This window comes from Cibotium barometz, chromosome 54, assembly GCF_041138505.1.
Source record: "Cibotium barometz isolate CiBa-2024 chromosome 54, ASM4113850v1, whole genome shotgun sequence".
NCBI lineage: Eukaryota > Viridiplantae > Streptophyta > Polypodiopsida > Cyatheales > Cibotiaceae > Cibotium > Cibotium barometz.
The window spans coordinates 30,453,973-30,477,982 of record NC_141099.1 but is presented as its reverse complement, the minus strand read 5'-3'; the positions used below and the strand labels follow the sequence as shown (position 1 = coordinate 30,477,982).

At 43.7% G+C, this 24,010-nt stretch overlaps 1 protein-coding gene across 1 annotated transcript; it reads right to left on the bottom strand.

Moving 5' to 3' along the window:
• Positions 1-3,306: 3,306 nt before the first annotated feature.
• Positions 3,307-7,901, bottom strand: LOC147608032 (uncharacterized). The gene is made up of 3 exons (XM_086790148.1): positions 7,764-7,901; positions 5,816-6,632; positions 3,307-3,317 (listed from the first exon to the last, which is right to left on the bottom strand). The coding sequence occupies exons 1-3, from the start codon at positions 7,860-7,862 to the stop codon at positions 3,307-3,309; spliced, it is 927 nt and encodes a 308-aa protein (XP_086646274.1). The 5' UTR covers positions 7,863-7,901.
• Between the last annotated feature and the right edge of the window lie 16,109 nt (positions 7,902-24,010).

Here is a 24,010-nt window from a genome sequence, read left to right as displayed (position 1 = left end):
CAGTCACCACCCACTCTTCTTGTCCCCCGCATATAGGCAAGGTCCCATGCAATGGTTAGTACGACGACGAATGTAGGGCCATGCGTCGGCACCTACGTTTTGAGGAGAAGACCTTTGCACCTTGCTTAACACAGACCAGGCGGGACTACAAGCAACTGACGAGATGCAAGAAACGTCAGTTCCTGATCTGGAATGAGGAGGAGCTAAGGAGTTTACTCTTTAGCTACTATGACTCCAAGGACTTCTAGAAAAGGTTCCTTCGCCTCAAGTCCCACTCTCCGCTCTTCACAGATCCCTGGGTTTGGTCTGCCTACACCTCTGCACTCTATGACATCCCTGACTAGCCCACCATGGACCCACCCCAGGACTCGAGACCCATATCTTCTGACCTATTTTCTATCATCAAAATTAGGTACGTTGTCTCTCGGTTAAAGAACGGGAGAGCTAAGGACCGTGATGGGTTACAAGCAGAGTTTGTAACCCATGGGATTGATGCCTTAGCCCCGACCCTCTCCCGCCTTTTTAACGAGTGAGTCTGTAGTACAAGCCTCCCATACACATGGCTCACTAACACTATAGTACCCATACACAAGTCGGGGGACCCCGTGGATGCAGCAAACTATAGGACCATTATGATTGGCCACGTCATGACCAAGATTTTTGCATCCGTCTATAGATCCAGATCAATGAGCAAGTAGAAGGGACAGGACTTAGAGCACGGGGACAGGCAGGATTCCGCAAGGACTACCGCACACTGGATCACATTTTTACTCTCAGGGCCATGGTGGAGGAGGTGAGATCACGGAGCTAGTGTCTCTATTGCTGCTTCGTAGACTTCAAGAGAGCATTTGATACTGTTCACTCACAGACACCGTCTCTTGCACCGGATCCAGCAGTTGGAATACAGCATGCAGATTTAGTGGGCTATAGTAGCACTATATGAGCATGTCACAGGTAGAGTCAGGACCAGGACCGGGCTCTCCGATGAGATCCATAGCACGATAGGGGTGAAACAGGGCTGTCCTCTTTCACCTACACTATTCGGGTTATACATCGACGAGCTAGAGACTTTCATGCAGACCTTGGGGGGAGGGATAATTGTTGGCAGGAGATCTTATTCCAATTCTTCTTTATGCCAATGATGTGGTCTTGATCTCGTCCACTACACAGGGACTTCAAATGTACTTGGACGCTCTTCATAGGTTCTGTTAGGAGAGGGAGTTGAATGTGAACCTTGGGAAGACCAAGGTAATGATCTTCAACACCTCTTATTTAGCATTCCAGAGACATGAGGGATTCATGTTTGGAGGAGAGCAGGTGGAGCTGGTCAGATGTTACACATACCTGGGGGTGGTCTTCACAGGGCCTTCCTTCACTGTGATAACAGCGGCTCGAGACAGGATGCGGAGAGGATATGCTTCACTGGCGCATCTTGAGAGACAGTGTCATCAGTCTCATTTCCAACACCCAGACACGAAGTCCCTCTTGTTCGACACATTAGTGCGACTTTCCACCATGTATGGGAGTCCTTTCTGGGCTTGCGACCTCGGATTGGACAACTGGAGAGCGATCGAGAGGGTACAGATTATACTATTTTCCAGGTTCATTAGAGCCAAGCCTTCAGTACCCCACCACATTTTAGTGGCAGAGTTTGGAGCCTCACCATTGGTCCTCGATGCAGCCTTCTAGACTATCATATACCTCCAGCGAATCCTCAGATTTGGAGACACAGTAGAGGGTCGCACCCGGCTTCCATGGCTTGCTTTGACTTCATCCCAGGCTTTGGCAGATGCAAGTACTCAGAGATGCTGGTTCCATAGACTTTGTACATGGTTTCACTCGCTTGGCCTAGACCTAGACAGTCTTTCGCCATTCAGATACAGTCTCGACGCTCCTCACTTATACTTATCATGACACCAGATCAGTCAGGTCATTCGTGCGGACCTGCTCCAGCTCGACACATTCCGTACACGGATCCTCCCCACACGTTTGCCTGTGAAGATGGATGCATGTCGCAGTCATTTTCTCAAGATCTCGAACGAGGGTTTCATTGAGCCTCTAGGGTACACGGGGATACATCTCTCGCATGCACTCAGGATCTCTCTTAGACAGCTTAGAGTTTCATCCCATAGATTGGAGATTGAGGCAGGCAGGATGAGACGGATGAGGAGAGTCAGCACAACGGACCAGACATGCTCCATATGTGACATGGGCGAGGTTGAGACATAGGAGCACTTCTTATGCAGATGCCCAGCATACTATGAGATCCAGGGGAGGTTTCACTGTCCCTTTAGAGGGTGCGTCTATTTAGCGAGCCAAGAGCAGTGAGCACAGAGCAGTGAGTAGAAATAAAGTCCTTGTGAAAGTGAGCAAGTAGGGGCATGGTATGATGTTAAGCGAGCATGTAATGTTAAAGAGAAGAGTGAAACCATAGTGCAACTCTATAATGAACAGAACAAAGAAGACTAAAAAAGTTTAAAAATGACTATTGCAAATAAAGCATTTTCAAATGAATGGTGCGGATATAAAAAATCACTACAAAACTCATACTACTTGGCTCGCTAAAAAGACGTTGAATTGGTCATTGAGCTACTAATAGAAACAAACTATTGTTTGCAACCACATGGAAACCACAGCGACTAGATAGCATAGAAATCAAGCCATTAAGATGCACACCAATTTTAATAGCCATACCACTGACACAACAATATAATACTCTTTAGAAACCATAACCATAGGATTTAAAAAATTTATAATCCAAATAAAAATTGTCCAACAATCAGCTACATGCTATTGTAAAAAACATTCAGAAGCATAACATCCATCAAAACATTACTTCCAATAGTCCCAAAAAAATGATTGTCTCAATTAAAAAAAAGACTATCTCTAATGGCATTCTGATGTAGACATGTGATCCTCATAACTGCAAGAGACACAAAGAAAAGAAAATAAGCTTTATCAATACAAAATTATTCTCTACTAACATATTTATCTTTTCAACATGCATACCTTTGCTGAGTATGGTTCTAACAGGTGATCATAGATCCGCTCATCCTTGTCTAACATTATGACATTGCGATCCATAAATGCTGCCACTAGCCCAAGAGTTCCAGTGCCAGCAAACAAATCCAAAATCGTGTCCCCAGGACGACTGAAGACGGAGACGATGTATTTGCTAAGCCGCTGACCTCTCTGACAACCGCCCCGCCATGGTCTACCCTTTCTCTTCACCAGATCCTCCGATGGCACTCTTGAAAATGCACACAAACCATTAACCATATGCCATAAAGATCACCGAAAATCATTTTAAATTCTATCTTGATTTGAATGCATACATACATGTCAAAGATAAGATCTTGCCCTACATCAAGATCATCACCTAGTGCCAAATCCCTTAGTTGATCCCCATGCATCACAAAGCTTGTAGCAGGAGATGTTGAGCGAACAAAAACAGCCAATATTAGACAAGTGACCTACAAGCAAAGACACATTGGTTGTTCATGCATTTTCACCTTAAATGGGACAAAGAAGATTTGCACAAATGACAGCCCCAAAGAGAACAACACCAATACCTGGGTAGTAATCATTTGCCCCATCTTCTTCCCAATAGGTGGAGTACACCTCACAACCTGTCTATGATAAATGCCAAACCCAACGCTCTGTGCAACCTGCTCAATGGTCACTCCTTCTTCCATAGTGTAAAGGCATGTAAAGAAGCCTCGATCCGAGAGACAAGAATCAACAACTTTAAAAGTAGAGTCATACATGCCATCCCCAATCTTATTCCAATATGGAACCTTGTTTGCAACACAACCTCCAATGATGATATTTGAGGGGAAGTCTGCAAATATCAACTCCACACAGTAATCGGACCCTCTACTCTTGACATTCCCTACTGTGCAAATAACATTCATGGCATCAAGCACTTGCTTTCCCAATGAGGATGCATCCTCCATGTTCACAAAAGTAGCTGCAAGGTCCTCAATACTGACATTGAAGGCATAAATGGTTCCTATAGACAGGTTTTTGACATTTAACACACATAGTCTCAAGTCAAAACAATCGGATCACGATAGAGATGAGGTAGGAAGCTCACATACCTGGAGCTTGCAATGTCTTGGTTATGATGTCAGTTGGTTGTATCCCGCCTGCACTACTATTGGATGTCTGTTGTTGACTCTGCTCCCTATTTGCTTCCATTGCTCGATTCACCTCCAATGCACGATTCACTATTTCCCTCCCTAAATTCACTGGCAATGACTTACGAAAAGAAGCCGATGCAATCGATGTTGCATGTGATGTGGATGTGGCCTCATTATGATCAATTTGCTGGCTACGAAGCTCCAATATAGACTTATGTTGGCGATACAGATCAAGCTCCTCCTCAGGCACATGGTTTCTTTCAAGGTCCAACCACCACGGGCAGAAACGAGACTCTATGCTTGACATGGCCTGTTCAATGACAAACATGGGTAAACACAACTCACCCTCAATATGAACATGTTTCTCAATCATGGATTCAAAATGACAAATTCAATCACTTACGCTTCCAAGCTTCAAATCGGCATACATATAAGATTGATTGTCAACACAAAGCCACACACTAGCGAGAGGGGGTAAAATATCCAATTGGTGCTCCTCAATTTCAGAAAGCAACCATCTGCAAGCCAAAGCACAAATGATAAAACAACACACAGAAAGAAGCATGCATGTTTTTTAACAAGGAATATCTGGGTTATGTTGGAGGAAAACCTATAAACGACTCGCCGTGTAGCACTTTGTAGGCCTGGTTGATGGTCAATATCATGGCTAAATTTTATGCCTCCTTCGTGCACTTTGAAAGCCCTTTTAAAGTACTTTCTTCTGCATAGAACAACAAAAGAGGTGAATCGGCTCTCACCTGGCAATCTGACTCGATCGGCATTTTTAATATCATTTTGGATTCTCAAACCCAGCTCCGTGATCTGAAGCCAGTAGGAGTACATGTGCAGCCATTCCCTAACCTTTGTCTTATCATTTGGCATACCCTCAAGTGATCGCACTGCAGCCTGAGAGTTGTCCAATAGCTTGACAATGTGAGCCTTATCTGTGTCTCTGATGCAAGCAGAACCTATCATATTGAGCTTTTCCTCTGTGGCCACATGATTGCTTGACGCGTGCCATGGGAGGGAGAGCACTGCACACCAAAAGGCCTCACCATTGGAGGGATCAGCAATCCTTGCATATTTTGATGTTTTTCCTCTGTAGAGAACTTCTACCTTTCGAGTCACATTCTCCCTAGCAGACTCGGCAAGTGGTCCATTTGTTGATGCCTCATCAATTTTTTGCTCCATCTCATCCTTGAACAAGAGCCAAGTCATAATCTGGATTGGCAAATGAAGCCAACTAGGCCTTCCTCTGGCAGATGCACTCTGCATCTCTCTCTCAACCCATAGCTTGTCCTCATTGTCCAAATGTGCCATGAGAGTTGTTAGGTCGGACTCTCCCAATCTTCTTAGTTGAAATAGACGATCACCAAATGTGGTTGGCACAAATGCATAATCATGCGTCCTACAAAACAAAGAAGAAATATGTTAATATTCTTGAGTACAAACAACTTACTTGACATAGAAGGAGACTCTGATGACAAATTAACTTACTTGTTCAACCTGGACAATGAAAACAAAAGCTCACCCACATCCCTCCGCTCGAACACATAAAATTTACAGAGAACACAACAATGCATGGACAAATCCCCTTGAAACCCTGTAATAAAACACAAAATTAGGAAGGACAAAGAAGCATAAGAAACTATAACATCCCAATGAGAACTCACCTGTAGAAATACAGTCCATCCAAGCATTGTGTCGATTATTACCATCAAGAATATGCACCATTTTTCGGCTCAAGTACGGACCCCACTCGGGGTCAAGTGCAAGAGTTTCCTCAAATTGTTGATTCACAGTCCTCCAATGCTCATCCCAAGATTCCTCCCTCTCTTGTGTCAATGGTGTCTCCTCCCCTTCCAAGTCCATAATTGATACTGTGAAAGCTCCCATGCTCTCAATGTACCCACCTAGTTTTTTGAAGCTTCGAGTAAGAGATTTATCTGTTGAGGGAGAAACCTTTCGGATTGCCTCCGTCTGGATCATCCTACAGAGAGGAACACGTGGAGGTGGAGACCTAAATTTGACTCCTATCCTATCTAAAAAGGCTTGTGGAGTAGATGTCTCTAGAATCTTCCCAAAAATATCAACCTTATTTTTTTTCTGCTTGCTTCCTTCAGTTTGGGTTGTGACAACTGTTTCTTCTTGATCCTCTAGTGGATGTGTGTTCTCTTCCCCCTCTATCTCTCTCCCAGTATCCTCAGTATTCTCACCTTCATCCTCATTATCACCACCTTGAGTATTCTCACCCTCATTTTGATCACCTTTATTTTCCTCAATTGCCCCCACTACATTTTGTCCATCCTCCTCATTTCTTTCATCACTATGTAGATGCTGCCTATCCATATCCACCTCCAGGTTAGTGTCATCTATGATATGTACCGCATGCTCTGTAGTAGTAGGGTTTGAGGAGGCGGCTTGCTCCAAAGTGCTAGAAAAATCAGCTTGCCTCCTTGTGTGTCTCGATGAGCTCTCACCTGGGCCAACCTGCACACTCTTTTTCCGCTTAGCAAGAGGTAACTCATCCATTTTTGCACAACAAGAACCTTTCAAGCAAGATGCTCTAGTGAAATGACTCGAACTCATTTGAAAACCAGATAGCCATGCAAAAATACAAGAACAAATCTTCAAATAGTATTGTACTCGTATTGTATAATTAATTGATTATTTTAACAGCAAATTCAGTAATACGACACAAACTTAAAGAAAAGGTGGCACATTCACTAAAGAGATTAAATTCAGTACTGCAACACAATCATCAAACAAAGGTGGCACATTCACTATCCAACAAAATGGCCAACTCATTATAACGAACAGAATATCTTTGAGATTATCATATGGAGTGCTTTGGCCCAAATTCCAAGGCATTCAAAGCCGTATTGAATATTTTAAAAAAATCTCCATTGGAAAATATTTACGGAGCCCTTTTCAGGTGTTCAATTCAAGGCATTCAAATTTATTGGAAAATATATAAAGATTCGGTAGCCCAAATCTGAAGGCGTTCAATATTGAGTACTAAGAAACTTTAGAAGTGATATTTCGCAATCCAACACTTTTTTAAGGACAAACTTTTTTCTTTTTGTGCTATTGTTCTTTAGATGCACATGTTTGCTGGTCTCCTCTCTCGACTGTGTGAGCCGTTTCTCAACCAAGAAGACATCAAATGTGAGTTTTTTGAGCTTCTTGTATACACAAAGTCTGCATAATATAGACAGTAGTAAGAGAGACACTCTATGCAATGTGTTTGAGACAGCACCATATAGATAGCATGTTCTTACACTACTCTCTCCAAATTTCTGCCGCCGGGGGGATCCAAGGGGGGCCGGCAGCAAAACATCCTATTATTTTGTGCGCTGAGCGCACAAATTAATTCAAGAAAAATAGCAAGAGGTAACGCCGCACATCTCATACTGTGTGTGGAGTGTGGCAGCAGCAAAACATCCTATTATTTTGTGCGCTGAGCGCACAAATTCATTCAAGAAAAATAGCAAGAAGTAACACCGCACATCTCATACTACTGTGTGTGGAGTGTGGCGGCAGCAAAACATCCTATTATTTTGTGCGCTGAGCGCACAAATTCATTCAGGCAAAATAGCACAAATTCATGGATGATGATACCTTTCTGTGTCTCTTTGTTGGGGAGAAAGATTGGAGTGGGGAGAGGGCCCTGCGCATGAGATCAGCGTTTCTTTGCTGGGGAGACGTATGATGCTTCATGATCGCTTCTCTGCGTGTGTGTTCGAGGGAAGATGCTTCTGTGTGGAGGACGACTAAAAGCGTTAAGTAATTGCTTCATAAGAAGTAGCCGACTACTAAAAACCCTAAGTTAGGCACTGGACAAATTTTTTTATCCTAACACTAATGAATTTCAACACTAAAATTTAAGGGTTTGGTCAATATTTTTTCGATTTATTTAAATCTATAGCACAGTTATGCTATGGCATCCAACTGGTAGAGTTTTTGAAATCTAATAGGAGATTATGAAAAAGCGCAAGAACTAACACAAAGCAAATATGTGTGTGTGTGTGTGTGTGTGTGTGTGTGCGTGTGTGTGTATACATACACACACGTGTACACACAAACATATATACATATATACATGTACTCTTCTTGATACCCTTCATTATGACTATTTTTGCAATAAATATTTTTATTTGCTTCTACCCATAGTCTTAAAATGAGCCTGGTAAAATTGTATTATGGCTAGTATATGCTATTGATTAGAGCAAGAACATCTAGTATTAAAATATTTTTGGCTAATATTCAATGTAAATTCCTTAATTGTTGTTGTGATTGCATTATGCAGGGAGGCTCGTGTTTTCCTCCATTCTACAATGGGTGCATGCATTCGAGTCCCCTTCTTGAATGGCAAATGTCTTGTGTCAATCAACATGATCCGGGGGAAGCTTGGAACTATTGGTGGGATAAATGTGGAGGCCTTACTTGAAATTGGAGGAGAGTATGAGCCCATTTGTCCTTTACACTTGTATGCAGGGATTGGAGACGAGGCATATTTTATCTTGGAGCATTCATTGTCCTCTGTATATATTGCCAAATCAGAGAATTATTTTGAGACCCCAGAACAAGGCCCCTCAACTATATTTCCTCCCGGTTCTCGAAAGAGTACTCCAATGTAAGTGGCATTAACTTTGTCTTTGACATTTTTTGTTTTGCATTGCGCATTGAATTAGAGAGCATTGTGCTTTACAGTGACTTGGACACTGAAGAGATAGAAGAAATCAATGTCCAAGCACATGGGTCATTGCAAGAGGAGATAGAGGTCTCTCCTGTGGAAAAGTGCTTTCAACATTTGGAAGAGGAAGATGTTCAGTTTGATACTGCGGTCTCTTGCTTTCAAATAATCCGCATGTTACCTCCTACTGATGTCTTGCACACTTTAATCCATGATTGTGATTACAAAGGCAAGGTAAAAGAGCTTCCCAAGGTGTACCCAGAGTTCAGTACATATGAGCTTGAAGGTGGGAAAGGTATGGAAGGGATGGAGCAAAAATACGAGGGCAACATTTGGACAAAGCCACAAACGCAAACTAGGGCCAATAAAACTTTTGTTCTTAGGAAGAGCTTCTGCGGGGGAACCTTCCAGTGCATGAATGAGCACTGCTCCTTTAGGACACGTATGAATCAACCAAACAAACTCCATTGGAATGGGCAGCTGATAAAATCTCCAAAATATGGGAATTTAGCAATTGGGAGCTTCGGGAACCTTGAGTGTTTTTTCTGCAAGCATGTGCCAATGTGTCTTAAAGAATGTCCTGCCTGTGTCTATTATTTTATGCCAAAAGAATCAATGCATAGCAGACTATTTATTCATTATGGCAAACATACACACATGGTTTCCAAGGGAATGTGCCGAGCATCGATACGAAATATCAAGGCCTTTGTAGCACGTGCAGTGGGCATCGACCACAACGCTGGGCCCAGAAAGGTACAAATGATTGTGGCAAGGGAGGTGGTTTTAAGAGCATTCACTGATGATGACAAGGCACAGGGAGAATTCATGACAGAGAGGGAGCTACAGGAGATGTCGCAAGAGTTGCAAAGTTTGATAAATGTCAAAAAGTACGTAGGAAGTGCAATTTAGCAAAGAATAGTATGCAATTATCATCTTTAATACACTAAGTATGCTTTATGAATGCAGGGTGAAGCAGATGGTAATGCAAACACGAAAAACAACACGGCCTCTGGGTGAAGGATATGAAGCCATCCTTAATCTAAAAAGAACATGCCATTTTGAGTTCTTCCATGGTTCTCGATTTCCATTGCAAGCCACCACTACTACTGAGCGTTGCTTTATCTTTAAGATGTCTACTACTGGACCTGGTTCTGGGATTGACATTGTTCGGCGAATGGACAAGGATGGTAATGGGGATCTTAATCAAGCATGGGTCTGCTTTGATCATGTGCATCGAGTGGATACTGGATGGCATACAATGGGAGCACATGTTTATGACCACATGTAAGTTACAAGCGGTAGAGAGCATTGCTTAATTTGTGTCTTTAATATAACTCTGTTTCCATTTGTGGCATGCAGGATTGGTGAGCTATTGACAATAGCAACTTGTGAATTTAGAGAAGAGGATGAGGATGCTCAAGTCATGTTTTGGGAAAATATGAATTTGGTAATGGTGGAGCACACAGGGAAGGTAGCAAATTTTTTTGGGTTTATGGCGGATGAGGCTGGCGCTAACTGGAATGCAGTGAGACGTGTCTTCAACGATGGAAAGGAGATGATTGAAAGGGAAAGGTCATGTTTATGGCATTGGGAAGACAACCTTCGTGTCCACACGCAGAGGTACATCTATAGCCCACATCAAGAAAAGCACAGGGAGATGTGTGAGAAGTGGAGGACTGCCCCAAACAAAGAAAGTGCCCTTCAGCAATTTCGCAGGATACGAGCATGGTGGGCAACTGGCAAGGCAGCTGATAGAAACATCCCTAAGCTTCTTAGCTGGTTGAGTTGGTGGCACTATAGGGTTAGTCGATGGGGTCATTTCATTTTAAAGGTAATGTTTGTAAGAGATTATTCATTGTATTATTGTGTGCCTCCTACTTATGTGCACTGCATTGTTTTTAATCAATTTCTACCACTCTCTTGTAGGATGGAGAGCCTATTGTCAATGCTCTTGTCCCAAGGACAAATATGTCAGAGACCAAGCATGCAAGCTGGTTGGCAGGGGAGGGGTATAGGCAAAAGATTAGTCTTTATGATGCTTGTGTGACAGATCTAATCAATGCTTACTTCCAATGTGCCAGACAACTGGCTTTCTTGGAAGGAAAATACACAGGTTGTGGGCCTACATTGGAGCTTTTGGTTGAGAGAGCTCTTTCTCAACAGAAAGCAAGTCCATCCCCAATAGCTACCTCACGAGCAGTGGATGATGCAGTGGCGGGGACCCCTATGTTTTCAAATAGGGTAAAATTCAAGGGTGAGAATAAAACTATTCGAGCCAAAAGGCCACTACACGACTCGACAGAAGAAAACTTTGGCAACTCTAGCCATAGGCCTGAGTTTAACTATGTGACAAGAGAGAGGTTAGAGCCTGCAATAGAGGTCGATGAGCAATGCAAAGTTTTAGAGAGCCTTGAAAGTGATGTGCATGATACAAAGTGGGCCTTGCGGAGGATACCAACAGTGAATCGAGTTGAGTGCAACCACTGGGCATCAGGGAAAAAGTGTAGCTCAAGGTTGCGAGGGGGTGATGTCAGTCCTTGTTTTTGGAGTGATTGTCAACTATCCTCCTGGAAAAAGGAGAAGTATTGCTATTTTTGTAATACAGATGTTAGGCACACTTGGAAAATTACAAAGACAATATTACATCCACCAGAGGATGTCCCTTGTGTTTGGCCCATTGCTAAAGGTACCAAGTTACAAGTGAAAGAAGCCTGCAAGCTTATTAGAGCAGGATATGACATTGGTATTCCTCTTGAGTTTTTTCTAGAAAAGGAGCTTGCAAAAGGCACTAGCGAGACAAACAAGGAGGTGAAACAATTTCCATATCGACGAGGAATTTCAAAGGCTGCATTTGGTCAAATCACTGCAGCCTTAGATATGCATGCAGAAGTTGTAGGCAGCCATATACATATAGAAGGGGTAAAGGAAACATTTAGTATTAATCCATTGACCAATGGGAGCCAAGACACATCTCTGATAGAGGTCACTATTCAGAAGAATCCAATGTGTTCATGTGTGGAGTTCAGAGATAGAGTGGCCAAGAAAAGACCATATCTTGCATGCAAGCACATATACTTTGTGTTCTTAATGATTCTTGGACAGGATGTGAACAACAATATGCATATTCATCAAGTTTGTATTTCTGAGAGAATTGTAAAAGACATGCTAACTAAGTCTATTAGAAGTCATCCTCAACAGCTTTAGGAACCTGCAACCCACTTTAGTTGAAATATGTATGGGGGTCATGTCATACCAGCTGAACCGTAGTACTTGTTTTGGAAATGTTTTGGTTATTTTATAAATTTTCCTGTCTATTGTCTTTTGTTTGCTAATGGCTCTCCAACATTGTGAATACTATAGATTCAATATCTTTTTAGCGAGCCAAGCAATATGGGTTTAATAGTGATTTTTTGTATCTGCACCATTGGTTCGAAAAAAAAATTATTGCAATGGTCATTTTAGAACATTTCATGTCTTCTTTGTTTGATTGCTACAGAATTGCACTGTGGTTCCACTCTCTCTTTAACATTTCATGCTCGCTTAACATCATACCATGCCCCTACCTGCTCACTTTCACAAGAACATGAGCTCTACTCATTGCTTTGTGCTCGCTGCTCTTGGCTCGCTTTTTGACCACCCCCCTCTTTAGAGATGGCTTTGGCCCTATTTCCAGGGTCATTGACTATGAGGATCAGAGATGCCTAGCTCTATTCGTCAGAGAGGCTTTCACTTTCAGAGACATGAGACTTAGACAGATGCAGGGCCACTAGACTCACGATGCGCGAGAGACCCACGAGCTAGATAGCCCACTAGACCACACTGAGACTCATAGGGAGGATCCATAGATTCCAGACCCATCATGGCTGCAGAGACCACTATTGTACCCACGAGGATACACATATGAGATGATTGAGCAGAGATGTATAGAGCACCTACATAGAGGCCACTATAGGAGACTGGTCTCACGATGCTAGAGGACATTACGGGCATTCAGACAGAGACACCTCGGGGGGACCCTCCATTGTCACCTACGGATCGTGGGCTCTCGAGGGACCAGATTATCCACTTGATCTAGGGAGGAGAGGTGGAGGGGCACGACTTCTTCTACTATTATGGTGCACCTGACGAGGGGGGCCCAGCCCTCATGAGTACCTATATGGCATGACATGCTTCTCATGATGTAGATAGATAGATAGATAAATAGATAGATAGAGAGAGAGAGAGAGAGAGAGAGAGAGAGAGAGAGAGAGAGAGAGAGAGAGAGAGAGAGAGAGAGAGAGAGAGAGAGTAGGAGGGTTAAAGAGTTTGGTTATCCTGATTGAGAGAGAGAGAGAGAGATAAATACTTTGATTATCCTGATTGATATAAGGTCTACAACCAAGCATATGCTTATGTATTGAAGTGCTCTTAGAAGTAGATTTTCATGAAGGACAAGAATTGAGTCATATAGACTCTTATTAAACCGCTCTATGGTGTTAAAGTAGCCACTTGTTGGGTGAGGATTAAAGAGATCTTCACTAGGGATTGAAAATCATTGAGTTGTGAAGATTGTGGCATCGTTTGGAGAGGTTTATGATTTGAAGGAAAATTCTAGGAGATGGGTTGTACCATTGACCAAGCTTTCGCCCACCATGGCCCCCCCATCCATAGATGTACCTAGAAGTTGTCGATGGTGAGGCTTTGGTGCAAATGGTCTCCACCAGTGCATGAGTATGGATATGTACTCATGGAGAAGCTGCTACATTAATTTAGCCAAAAGAACAGTAAGCAATAAGAAATAAATATATAGTGGCTATTGCGTGATATGGCTTAATCCGATGGGACTTAAATCGTGAAAGTGTAGGTTCTTAAGCCGTGAAATGGAACTCCGTGAATTGTAATTAAGTGAGATGGAATTTTGTGAATTTGTAGATTTTGACCCTTTTAATTTTTATTTTTTGGGTCATCTATTGAAAAGATGCAGGGGGGAAGAGAGCTTGGGCTCTTGCAAGCACACACACACACTCACAAAACCCTAATAGAGAACACACAAGGTGAGAGGCTGAAAATCTTCTTCTCTACTCAACACTCAACACACCATATACAAGAATAAGAGTACACTTAATATGAAAGGTACTCAACCAATACATACACGGGTTCTCTATAGTGTGAACCCGACTAAATGAGCTGGCGCTATAACTATGCCAGTCTCTAGAATGGCTGTCACACAGCCTGTCATCCCATTGGCCGCATATCACCCAAGATCTCACCAGCCATGCCAGTGGTGTAAGTGTGGGGCCTATCCCCCAGGTGGGTCATCAGTGTCCACCGCCTCACTAGATGAGCTCGATATCTCAACACTCCCCCTCGAGCTCAACTCCATCTCATGTACACCAAGGGAAGCCCTGAATTTGCGGAGCTTCTCTGTACCCAATGCTTTGGTGAAGATGTCAGCTACCTGATCCTCTGTGCTGACATAAACAAGGTCAAGATCTCCTGCCAAGACCTTCTCTCTGACAAAGTGGTAGTGAACCTCTATGTGCTTCGTACGAGCATGAAAGATTGGGTTCCTGGCCAACTGTATACTGCTAATGTTGTCACAGAAAATGACAACTTGTCTATCCACTGATAGACCCAAATCTGCAAGTAGCTTTCTCAACCATGCTACCTCACATGTTGCCATAGCAGCTCCTCTGTACTCGGCCTCTGTACTGGATAGAGCAACCGTAGGCTGCTTCTTGCTGCTCCAAGTCACAGCAGCACTCCCCAAAGAAAACATGAATCCACTGGTAGATCTTCTATCTGAGATACTACCAGCCCAATCAGCATCTGTGTACCCATGTACACATATCTCTGTCCCAGTCTCATAGAATAGTCCACAATGCAAAGTAGACTTCACATACCTCAGTATCCGTCTCACTGCATCCAAATGTGGTTTTCGTGGAACCTGCATAAACTGACTCACCAACCCAACAGCATAGCTCAAATCTGGTCTGGTGATCGTCATGTAGATCAAACTTCCTACTATGCTCCTGTACATAGTAGGATCCTCCAAGATCTCTCCTGAATCTGCACTCAACTTGCCATTCTGATCCAATGGCACAGAAATAGGCTTACAGCCTATCATACCATACTTGGACAACATATCCAAGCCATACTGTCTCTACAGTAATCCAATACCATGTGGTGACCTAATCACCTCAATGCCCAAGAAATATCTGAGCTCCCCCAGATCCTTCATCTCAAACTTCTGTCTAAGCAGGATCTTTACATCAAAGATCTCTGCATCATGGTCCCCCGTAATGATCAAGTCATCTACATAGATGACAACAAGCACAACTCCTCTATCACCATGTCTCACATATAGCGAGAAATCTGCATTGGCTACATGAAAGCCAATAGTGACAAGATATTCAGAAATCTTGTCAGACCATGCTCTTGGTGCTTGCTTTAAGCCATACAAGGCTTTCTTCAACCTGGAAACATGCTCGGGGTGACCCACATCCTCATAACCAGGTGGCTGCAACATATACACCTCTTCTTGTAAATCCCCATGCAAGAATGCATTCTTTACGTCCATCTGCTGATGTAAAGACCATTGCTTTGAGGCAGCCACTGCTATCACAACTCTCACCGTTGCCATCTTGGCAACTGGGCTGAAAGTTTCCTCATAATCAATCCCATATGTCTGCGCATATCCTTTGGCTACCAATCTAGCCTTGTACCTGTTTATGCTTCCATCACTGTTATGTTTAACTTTGTACACCCACTTGCATCCAATGGCTTTCTTGCCTTCAGGCAATTGCACTAAATCCCCAGTTTCATTTCCATATAGTGCATCCATCTCCTCATCCATAGCTTTCTCCCAACACACATTTCCAATAGCCTCATCAATGCATGTGGGCTCAACAACCTGCACAACCTTTGCCATATATGCATAGTGATGTGCCACATAACCATCATAGGTAAATCTCTGCATAGGATTTTTCACTCTCCCAGATCTTCGCAGCTTTTCATTCATGGCTTCCATAGCCTTCTTTACACCAGGTGTTCTCATAGTTGGAATCCCAAGCTCCTCATCAAGGCTCATATCTGAACCACTAGACTCTCCATCAACATGAGAATGCCCTGCAGAAATGTCAGGCATACCAAGGGGCTCAACCACTTTCTCTTTTCCTTTACGTGATGTACTAATCACATTTGCAGGGCTGGTATTATGACGCAGCCTACCACTCCATGGTCTATCAACAGACCCACTAGATGAGGACTCTCCTGGTCCACTCAAAGACTGTGATTGCTGACCTGCATTCTGTGCAACCACACTTCCACTCACATCAGCCCCAATAGCTTCTTTTTCAGCAACATACCAGCTGCTCATCTCATCAAAGACAACATCCCTGCTTACCCTCAACTCACGTGTAGCAGGGTTATAACACCTATATCCCTTTTGCTCAAGGGAGTATCCAATAAACACACATTTTTCAGCTTTTGGATCTAGCTTAGTTCTCAGCTCATCTGGCACATGCACATATGCAATGCATCCAAAAACTTTCAGATGAGACAAATCTGGTTTTCTACCAGTAAACCTCTCTAGAGTTACATCATGTATGGCTGCAGTTGGAGTCCTGTTCATGATGTATATTGCTGTAGAAACAGCCTCAGCCCAATAGCAATGCGGCATATTCTTCTCTTCCATCAATGCTCGCGCAATCTCAGCAATGTGCCTGTTTTTCCGCTCAGCAACTCCATTTTGCTGCGGAGTGTATCTGCATGTAAACTGTCTCCGAATACCATTCTTCTTCAAAAATTCAGAGAACTCATTGGAGAAGTACTCTCCCCCTCCATCTGACCTTAGGCACTTTACATATTTCCCTGTTTGCTTTTCAACCAAAACTCTGAAATTCTGAAAGTGAGTGAACACTTCACTCTTCTCCTTCATGAAATATACCCACACTTTTCTTGTGTGGTCATCAATGAAAGTCACATAATACCTACAGCCTCCCATAGATATGGTCTTCGTAGGACCCCATACATCTGAATGCACAACATCTAGTGCATTTTTGTCACGTAGGCTGTAATGCCTGTGACTGACGGCGGCGGATGGCCATGTCCGGGGTTCAGTGGGAGAGGACGCCCATGCGGAGTCATGGGCGGCCAGGCTAGTGTGGACGGCAGGCCACACACTATATAGCCTGGGGGATGAGGGGCAATCCTCATTCTTCCTCTATGGCTGGGTGGTGAGCCAGAGGCCGTCCCCTCCTGTGGTAATGCCCGTAGCGGCGTTACGGGAATGTAACACTGGTATCAGAGCGTGGTTCGAGGGGATCGTGAGAGTCCGCGCGTGAACGGGGGACCGGATCCCACTCGATGGTTTTCATCCACAATCTTCTCACCCTTATCTCGAATGGAGGGTGTGGAGGGAGGCGGCCATGGAAGAATGGAGGGGAAGAACTCTCTCTCTCTCTCTCTCTCCCCGTCACACACAGCAAGTAATGGAGGTAAGCGAAATTCGTTTTGTTTTGTCTCTCTGCGTTGAAATTGTAATTCGTTTGGTAGGAGAGAATCGCCTATCTGTATGCTATGTGTGGGAGTGGGGGGGCGAGGGGCGAGAGCCCACTACTGTGCGTGGGGAAGCGACACCAGCCCCACGACTGCTAGAGTAGCCCCACTGTCCGCGAAGGACCTGTGTGTAGAGGTGGGGGGCACAGACCACACCGTGTGTGGGGGTGGGGGGCGAAACCAGCCCCATTGTCAGCGAAGAGCAGCCCAGGGCCGCGTTGAAGAGCTGGGGGGGCTTGCCTTGTAAAGGCGAAGAGCAGCCCAGGACGAAAGACGTTGAATGGCTGCGAAAGGCTTGAATGGCTGCGAAGACGTTGCAGCCCCAATGCGAAGAGCAGCCCACCAGTGTGCGAAGACCACGTCGAGTGGGTGGGGGCGTAGAACCCAGGAGTGCGGCTGGTGGCGAAGACCACGTCGAGTGGGTGCGGGCTGTTTTCTTTCTCCCTCGACTGTGAATACCGGCTATACGGCGGGCGTGTGGAGGAGGATGGCAATGCCTGAGCCACGGGCCAGCCAGGCGGCGGCCGGCCTAGGCGGCCAGCCAGGGGCGGCCAGCCCCACGGCGGCCAGCCCTGCGACCGGGCAGCCATGCCAGCAGTCGGGCGGCCATGCCAGCGTTGTGGACACCCCCCACCACGGGCGGGCGAGCGGCCATGCCCAAGCGGCGAGGCCGGCTCGTTATTTTTTTTTATTAAAAAAAATAAAAAATCACATTGGCGGTCAGCGGGTGGCCAGCCAAGCAGTGGCGGCGGCCAGAATAGGACCTGTTTTGTGAACACTCCCCCACGGACGGGCGGCCACGTCCGAAGCGACGAAGGCCGGCCCGGCCCGTTATTTTTTTTAATTTTATTTTATTTGAAACAAAAAAAACAAAACAAAACACACAAAACAACGGTACACCCCACGAAACAAACCCAACACGGCCGTCACGCCGTGTGGCCATAGTGCCTGTTTTCCACGAAAGAGACCCATCGCAGACTTTCGTAGCGCCGCGTGCTAAGAGAGAGACTAATCCCACGGCCGTAGTGCCGAGTCCTTCGAGAGAGAGCCGTTCTATGGCCGTTGTGCCTAGTGAACACGTCTATGACCGTAGCGCCTCGAGGGTAACACATGTGGTGATCACACATTTGGTTCAGAGAGACTAAATTTAAGCTGAGCATAGACTTAGTATTGACCATCACAAAGTCATGTAGTTTGGCTATAGTGTAAATCTAAAACTACGGTGTGTTTTACTTGGGCTAAGAAGACCGGCAATGGCGTCAGTTGTGCCCAAATTAAACGAAGTGCTTATCACGAGAAATCTAGGTAAGCATAATTGAGCCGTAGTGCTCATAACCCTTCACAATCTTTTAACAGATGCTAGAAGATTGTGATAATCTTTGGCAAATGAGAACCATGTACAAGCGTAGTCTTGATGTAGTTATGCCTTGTGTCCAAACAAGTTGCTTACTGTTTGTAGCAACAAGAAGGCTTTGGCCCGTAGAGGCAAGCTGGCCCTTGTTGGTAGTAACAAAATAATGTCACTACTTGGGCCTAGAGATTAGTGACTAATTTGATTTAGTCACGTGATTGCCTGGTAAAAGTAATCCCTAAGGTGTGTATTACTTGAGATAAAGGGGCTAGCAGTGCTGCTAGCAGTACTCAATTGAATGGTTTATCTAGGAGTACTAATCTGAGGGATTAGCATATGCCTAGATAATAATAGCAGATTTAGGATTGATTTGTAGAAATCAAAGATAAATCTGAAAGGGTATAGTCTTGAGATGTAATGCTCAATGCCCTTATAAAATTTGATCGAAGAGAACTATTCTTAAACTCACTAGCATGGTTTTCTCTTCTTTTTATTGCCATGCGTCGACATCCCACTGCTCGAGAGTTTGTGGTGATCTTTCGAGGGGGGAAAGAGTCTTTTTATATGTCACATCAATTGATTTGGTGGTAATTTGATGGTATGGGACATCAAATTCTCACGGAATCGATTGTAGTCTTGGTGGAATGGGACGCCAAGGCTTGTGCATGTAACTTGACTCTTTGGCAGGTCTGTAAGTACACTTGTCTGTAGTGATAAAGTGTGCAAGATAAAATTTAAACTTTGAAAATTACCAAATATAGCCATAAGTTGGGATAAACCCCAGTTACAGAGTTCGGAGAACTCTAGGTAGCAAGACCATGGTGGTGTACTAGTGCTAACAGAGTGATTTAGTTCCGGAGTGATCTAACTCTAGAGGTTAGCAGTAAGACTAGTTTGGTTGGACAATTTCATGCATGGGGGACGCCCTATAGCATTTTGCAAGCGTAGTCTTGCCTATGCTCAACATAAGTGTGCGATTGTGAGCACATTTTAGTTGCTACCATATGAATTTGGGAAATATATTACTTTCCTACATAAGCAATTGTAATATTGCATGACAGGCTGTTTTGCTTACAAGTTCATGTGCGTGTAAACCCTATAAGTCGTATGACCCTAAGGAATGAGTGGAGCATTTATAGGATTTAATAAGGTTTTACATGGCAATAGTGAGTAGTATCTCACTCCAGATGAGCCTGGTTGTTGTTAGTATCGGATCTGACATATGTAGTGTACATAAACTCGGGCTGAGTTAGGATAGAAGGCTAAGCCGGAGAGCTTAGTGGTAAATCCTACTGTATCTGGTGAGTTTTGACTTAATCGGAGTGTTAAGAAGTAAACTCAAGTCTGGGGCTGAACCGGAGTGTTCGGAGGCAGACATATCTTTTGGTAAATCGGAGAATTTAGCAAAAGATGAGCTTGGGGTGAACCATGGTACCCAGGAAAAAAGCTCTTCACACTAAAATAGTGCACAATAATTTTAGGGTGATAAAAATCCATCTCGCAGGAATGTTTTACAACTTTCCATAGATGATAGATGAGACCATGTACTTTACGGAGTTAAAGTACATAGGTGGTGACTTCGGCGCCACATTTTTTGTAGGAAGTCACCAGTGGTGTGGTTAGGTCAGCCGAGACTCCACAAGACTTGTGCACTAGTTTTTAAGTTGACCTCTATGATAAGGACGTCCAAAAATTCGTGTTGTAATACCAGAAATTGTACTGCAATGTGCAATGGAGGGGTCAATTTGACCTCTATGATAAGGACGTCCAAAAATTCGTGTTGTAATACCAGAAATTGTACTGCAATGTGCAATGGAGGGGTCAATTTGTGTAGTCACTTCTTAGCAGCAAGTGACTTAAGCATCTTCTTATAGATGGCTGTATATGGTACTCCCACTCGGGGGAGGTACACCATTGGGTACGGAGTTACTCATCACAGACTAGTATGGAGCTACTAGTGTGATGATAGTGGGTACGTAGTTACTCACTACTAATACATAGCTGCTAATAAAATTAAATCCTCGAGTGAAAGATACTCTAGATCAACATTTTAAATTACCGAACCACAATCCATGAGTATCGAAATACTCATAAATATGTTGATGTTGCTCAAATCGAGGGATCGATTTGTTCGATGGTATGGAAAAGCAAGGAGAGTGGAATAACTTAAAAGTTACACATCACTAGTTCTAGTGAGTTGTCGAGGTCATTCGTAGTTTGATGATCCCCTCTACCTATCAGATAACATTCAATTTTGCAAGCCGTGGCATTTAATCCGTAGTGATTATGAGTTTGGTGTGAGATATGGTTATGAAGTTCTTACAAGAGTACTCGTTTATTTGCTTGTCATTGGTTATAGCTTGGTAGAGATTGCCACCTGTGATGGGTAGGTAGCTTTGCCGCTATAATGAGGAGGCAGCAAATAATGTTCTCATAGTTATACTTCATACCAACACCGAACAGGGATAGGATGAAATTCCTAAGTTCATCATCACGAAGTACTGTGATGTTTGCATTTATATTGAATGTATGATGTAATGAGACATTGAACTTGTGTAATTACCATCAATTATCTAGCAACCTATGGCTTCGCAGCAAGCTCAGTCATTATCTGTGGATTGATAATGTGGTTATTAGTAGTTTGGAATTTTCTTGATAGATGGTACAACCCACCCAAATGATTCATAAGTGTGTAACCGCTTATGAAGGGTAATAATATGCAACAATGAAGCACTTTGTTACAAGTGTGAAACCACTGATCTATTGCAAAGCAGTTTATCAATAGTACCACCATATGTGCGTAGACACTATACCACATCTTCGGTGCAAGATGTTTAAAAGTTTCTTGGAAGGACTCAAGAATAAAAATATATTTAACACGGTCTAGATTTGTTCTTGGACCTATGACACTAGCGCGTAGTCCGCTTGAGAGTACAGTTTTTGAGGACAAAAACCTTTCTTGAGGGAAAGGAGGGATATCCTCAAATATCACATAAACTCGAATAGTTATGTGAGTCCAGACAATACTTGAAGGGATATGTCTGGTAATAGCAACAAAGAGTTGTAAGTGAATGGATGTAATTCCAGACACCCGTAGTGGTGCAAGAATCTTTATCAAACATCTCCACATACTATATGGTCTGCTCGCATATATAGTATGGCATAAGAGATAGGAAGTTTGATTATTATATTTGAAGGGAAATCTTCAAAAAGTTACATTTACTCTGAGTTAGAGTGGAGTTAGAAACTCAACAAAATTCTAGAGCATATGCTTGTGCAAAGATGTTACTCTAAGAGAGAAAGTATTTCTCAGCTTTAGAACTAATTCTTGTGATGCATGATTAGATTGGCTCTAGTTTATTTCTCCTATGGCCGTAGAGCTTTCCAAGGAGAAGTTTTAACAAGTTGGTGATGCAACATGGTAGCGTAGTCTACAAATATCTAGTAGCATGGTCTAAAAACTTGCGCTACTAGAGTGCTCTCCAGTACATTAGCTTCTGTGCTAATGACATGATGCAAAATCAAGGTATGATAAACTTTCACCGAGATATTGTGGTTCTTTTAAAATCCTTAAGAAGATTGGGGACGTAGCATATAAACTTGAGTTACCGGAGAGTTCTCAAGTCCATCCTGTCTTCCATGTCAGTAAACTGAAGAAATCAGTTCACGGGTTAGAGAACGCAGTTTCTCCAGAGATTTTGGTGGACTTGATAGAGCCACCAAAGATACCACATGAATCTGAAAAGATTCTATAGTATAGTGACAGACAAACCCGACATAAAGTGTACCAGGAGGTACTTGTTAAATGGATAGATAGGGATGAGGAGGTAGCTACCTGGGAACGCCGTAGTGCAATTTTCAAAAGGTTTCCTCAGTTTGTTTTCGAGGACGAAAACTCTTCTTAAGGGGGGGTAATGTCAGGTAGGCTGTAATGCCTGTGTGACCGACGGCAGCAGACCGGATGGCCATGTCCGGGGTTCAGTGGGAGAGGACGCCCATGCGGAGTCATGGGCGGCCAGGCTAGTGTGGACGACAGGCCACACACTATATAGCTTGGGGGATGAGGGGCAATCCTCATTCTTCCTCTATGGCTGGGTGGTGAGCCAGAGGCCGTCCCCTCCTATGGTAATGCCCGTAGAGCGGCGTTACGGGAATGTAACAATTTTTGCTCACATATCTGTTATGTGGAAACACATGTTTTGCTTGCTTCCCAAATTGGCATGCTTCACATATTTTCTGCATACCTTCCACTTTAAATTTTGGCAGCCCTGTCACAATTCCTTTTGTCTGCATAGACTTCAATCTCTGCACATTTACATGTCCAATCCTTTTATGCCAAATGTCTGTGTCTGCAACAATTCCTGAACCATTTGCAAACATCGAAGCACTCATTTCAGGCATGTCTACATTCAACGTAAACATTCTGCCCACTCTGTTGGCTTTCGCAACCAACCTGCACTTGTCTTTGAAATCTTCAACATAACACCCATCAGGGTTAAACCGAACCTACAAACCCTGCTCAATCATGTGACCAACTGAAACCAGATTCTTTGTTATGTTCGGTACATGAAGTACATCTGCAAGGTACTTCACTTTGCCATCCTGCACAGACAATGGCACATCTCCAACGTGGGCAATTGGATGAGCAGTGTCATCCCCTGTTTCCACAAAACCTGGTCTTTCCGGGTTTTTCATCTCCTTGAACCACTCCCCATGACTCGTCATGTGGTTCGAAGCCCCTGAATCCACATACCATACATTATCTTTTTGTGCTGCATCAACATTTTTAGACATGGCATTCACGACATGCTGCATAACAAACAACCTTTCATTATCCTCATTATTTCTACTTGAGGATGCATAGTTGTTTTGCTGCACTTCCCCATTTTGCATGTCAGCCTGCTTCTTATAACATTCTGCCTGCACATGTCCAGGCTTACCACAATAATAGCATTCATGTGCATCATTATATTGCCTTTGCCAATTTCCATGGCCTCTTTGACTCCCCCTGCCTCTGAATTTGCCTCTTCCACCTGTGTGTTGTTGTTGTTGTTGATTCTGGGACTGTTGTTGTTGCTGCTGCTGAGCTGGCCATAATTCTGATTACCTATTCGGCCACCTCCTTGACCGCGTCCACGGCCTCCTCTACCTCGTCCTCTTCCTGAACTCGTGTAGAAGGCCTGTTGCTCTGAATTGTTTTTGCTTTGTGAAGACTGTTGGTCTTCACCCAAGCTCTTCTCTTCGATAATCAGCATAAACACCAAATCTGTAAAGTTGGGAATG